At 36.5% G+C, this 3066-nt stretch overlaps 1 protein-coding gene across 1 annotated transcript in view; it reads left to right on the top strand.

Annotated features, from left to right (window-relative positions):
- LOC107568942 (ES1 protein homolog, mitochondrial-like) overlaps positions 1-2904 on the top strand; it is a 13934-nt gene extending 11030 nt beyond the window's left edge. The window contains exons 2-4 of the mRNA XM_016254946.1: positions 1436-1607; positions 1691-1889; positions 2628-2904. Of these exons, the coding sequence (XP_016110432.1) occupies positions 1436-1607; positions 1691-1889; positions 2628-2823 (567 nt within the window). The 3' untranslated portion in view covers positions 2824-2904. The remainder of the gene's footprint in view (positions 1-1435; positions 1608-1690; positions 1890-2627) is intronic.
- The last annotated feature ends 162 nt before the right edge of the window (positions 2905-3066 follow it).

Raw genomic sequence — 3066 nt, 5'->3', positions numbered from 1 at the left:
GTCACGGACACTATGTCCATGTTTTTATACAGTCTATGCTGATGTCACGGACACTATGTCCATGTTTTTATACAGTCTATGCTGATGTCTGAAAACTGGTCTCTATAGATACGGTGCAGCATGCTGAGTCGAATGATATGAATTTTCCCATGTAAGCCATTTTGGGTGTCGGCCATTTTGAATTTTGTAGTAAAATGCTATATTTTACGAACTCATTAACGTATCATTACGAAACTTGGTATGCTTCTTCGGTACCATGCCCTGATGGTACTCCAAAAGTTTGGGGCCAACTTGTGGTCAAAAGTTGTAATGAAATTTCTAAAAATGCTAATAAATTTGGTTTACACTAGCCTATTGTAATGAAACTGGTTTTGATACATTCCTTGGATTATGGCGAGAACATTGATACCAATTTTGCCATTTCGATTCATGTTAAAAAACTACTTTTTTTGAATTCCTCCTAGACGTTACTCCGATTTTCACCAAATTTGACTCGGATCATCTTCAGACCATGCTGGCAAAAAGTTATGGATTTTGTGTCGATATACGAAACGGTTTTCGTTTAGCGCATCAACAAATTTGCTGGAAAGATGCTAAACTGCAGCTGAGGCTTTATCTCTGCAAAGCTTTGACATATTTACACCAAACTTTGTATGTGCCATTGTCACCTCACACTGACCACGCCACATCATTTTGGTAACAGCGCCACCTATTGGTCAAGAGTGATAAACCATTCATTCATTAATTATGAAATTTCCAAAAATGCTAATAATTTTTGATTGCATTAGCCTATTATAATGAAACTGGTCTCAAAATATTATTTGGGTAATGCCGACAACATACAGTAGAGACCAATTATGCCATTGTGGGCCGAACTTCCTGTCCGCCATTTTGATGTATGTTGAAAACCTACTTTTTCAAACTCCTCCTTGACCATTTGTCCGATTTTCACCAAAATCGAGTCAGATCATCAGACAGTGCTGACAAAAAGTTTTGGATTACGTGTTGATAGACAAAACCGTTTTTGTATAGCGCCGCAACAAATTTGAGGCATAATGCCAGATTATGTCTGAGGCTGTGTCTCTGCAATGCTTTGATATATTGACACGAAACTTTGTGTGTGCCATTGTTACCTCACACAGAACACATCACATCGATTTGATAACAGCACCACCTATTGGTCAAAAGTGATAAGCCATTAAATCATATAACGAGAAGTTGCGTTTATGGTTTTTCAGCCGTTTTGCTTCAAATCATCCTAAACATGCTCTGAGTTCAACAATGAGTTTTGAGCATGTGAAGTTGCAACTCATTGTTGCAGTTGGTCTGATGCTCCAGGCCATGCTTGGCTCCTCATTTTGCCTTTGGAGTGCTTGGCCCCTTAATTGCTGCTTGCAGCTATATTTAACATTGTTCTTTTCTAACCTTCCCACAGGTGAAGATATTTGCACCCAGCATTGATCAGATGCATGTTGTAGATCACTTGAAAGGCTCTCCAACAGAGGAAAAGAGAAATGTGCTTGTGGAGAGTGCCAGACTTGCCCGGGGTGATATCCAAGACCTCTCTGAGCTCAACGTAAAGGATCTGGATGCTATCATCTTCCCTGGTTAAAACGCTACTTCTGGAAGAATGTCCATATACTGTTCAGCTCAGCATTTCAGTTAGTATTATTTTAACATTATTTTGCAGGTGGCTTTGGAGCAGCCAAGAACCTGTGTAGCTGGGCTGTCCAGGGTAAAGACTGCTCAGTCAATGAGCAGGTCAAAACATTGCTGGAGGCCTTCCATGCGGAGAAGAAGCCCATTGGCTTGTGCTGCATCTCACCTGTGCTGGGTGCTAAAGTTTTCCCTGGCTGTGAAGTGACTGTTGGCCATGACAAGGATGATAGGTAAATTATGTGACTTTTAGTAAATATAAAAGTTGTGCACAGAACAAACTCTGCAAACATATAGAAACTTGTGCTTAGTGCTGCATGTATTCGGTTATGTCGTCAAAGTTTGGGGTCAGAAAGATTTTTTTTTTTTTTAAGAAATTAATACTTTTATTCAGCAAGGATGCATTAAGTTGATTGAAAGTGATGGTAAAGGCATTAATATAATATTATTTTTATTTTAGAGTTTTCATTTTAATAGTAAAGTTTTAGTAATTTTGACGTTTTAATTTCATTCGATTTTTAAAATATGTCTATAGTTGTATACATTTTTGTTTTAGTTATTTTAGTAAATCAAGTTAAATTAAATGAAAATAAAATAACTAAATTAAAATAAAATGTAAAAAAAGTTAACGTTTATTTTATTTCAAGATATAAAACTGTTTTTTTATGGTTTTAGTTAACTATAACCTTGTTTTGAACTTTTTTCAGAAACATTAAGAAAATCTTATCAACTTCAAACATTTGAATGCTAGTATCATTCATTATCATTGGAATGATTTGTCCTTGTTCAGTAGAACATGATGGAACAGCAAAGAAACAGATTTTAACCCACAGAAAAGGCAGAGATCTGTTTATACAAAGTCATGTGTTTTATACCCAATTATCTCTATGATTCCGTATTGTTCACAAAAATTTTGATATTAATATTAAAAGACAGCACTGAAGCATGCTGTCTGAATCTTTGGCTTTCAGGTATCCAGATGTTCCAGATACTGCGGAAGCTATTTCTCAGCTTGGCTGCAAGCACATCTGTAAGCATGTAAATGAGGCTCATGTCGATGAGAAAAACAAGATTGTCACCACCTGCGCTTTCATGTGCAAAGCACCACTACATGAAATATTTGATGGAATTGGCGAGATGGTACGGGAGGTGCTGAAACTTGCCTGAATTCCTGCTAGATTAATGAATTGGCCCTGTCTTTCTAATGTTTGTATATAACAACTCCAGCATTTGAATAAACAAGTAACATATTTGTCTCATTAAGACTGTTTAGACTGTTACAGATGGAATAATGAGTCCATCCTTATTTAAATATTTATTGATTGGCGAAATCCTTTGTGATAACATCTGAACATCTACCTAGTAATGCCTGTTTTTTGTTTTTTTTTTAGTCTGAAGGTCAATCAGGAG

Source organism: Sinocyclocheilus grahami, unplaced genomic scaffold, assembly GCF_001515645.1.
Source record: "Sinocyclocheilus grahami isolate Dianchi unplaced genomic scaffold, SAMN03320097.WGS_v1.1 scaffold28.1, whole genome shotgun sequence".
NCBI lineage: Eukaryota > Metazoa > Chordata > Actinopteri > Cypriniformes > Cyprinidae > Sinocyclocheilus > Sinocyclocheilus grahami.
The sequence above is the reverse complement of the archived record's forward strand: the minus strand, read 5'-3'. Positions and strand labels throughout refer to the sequence as shown.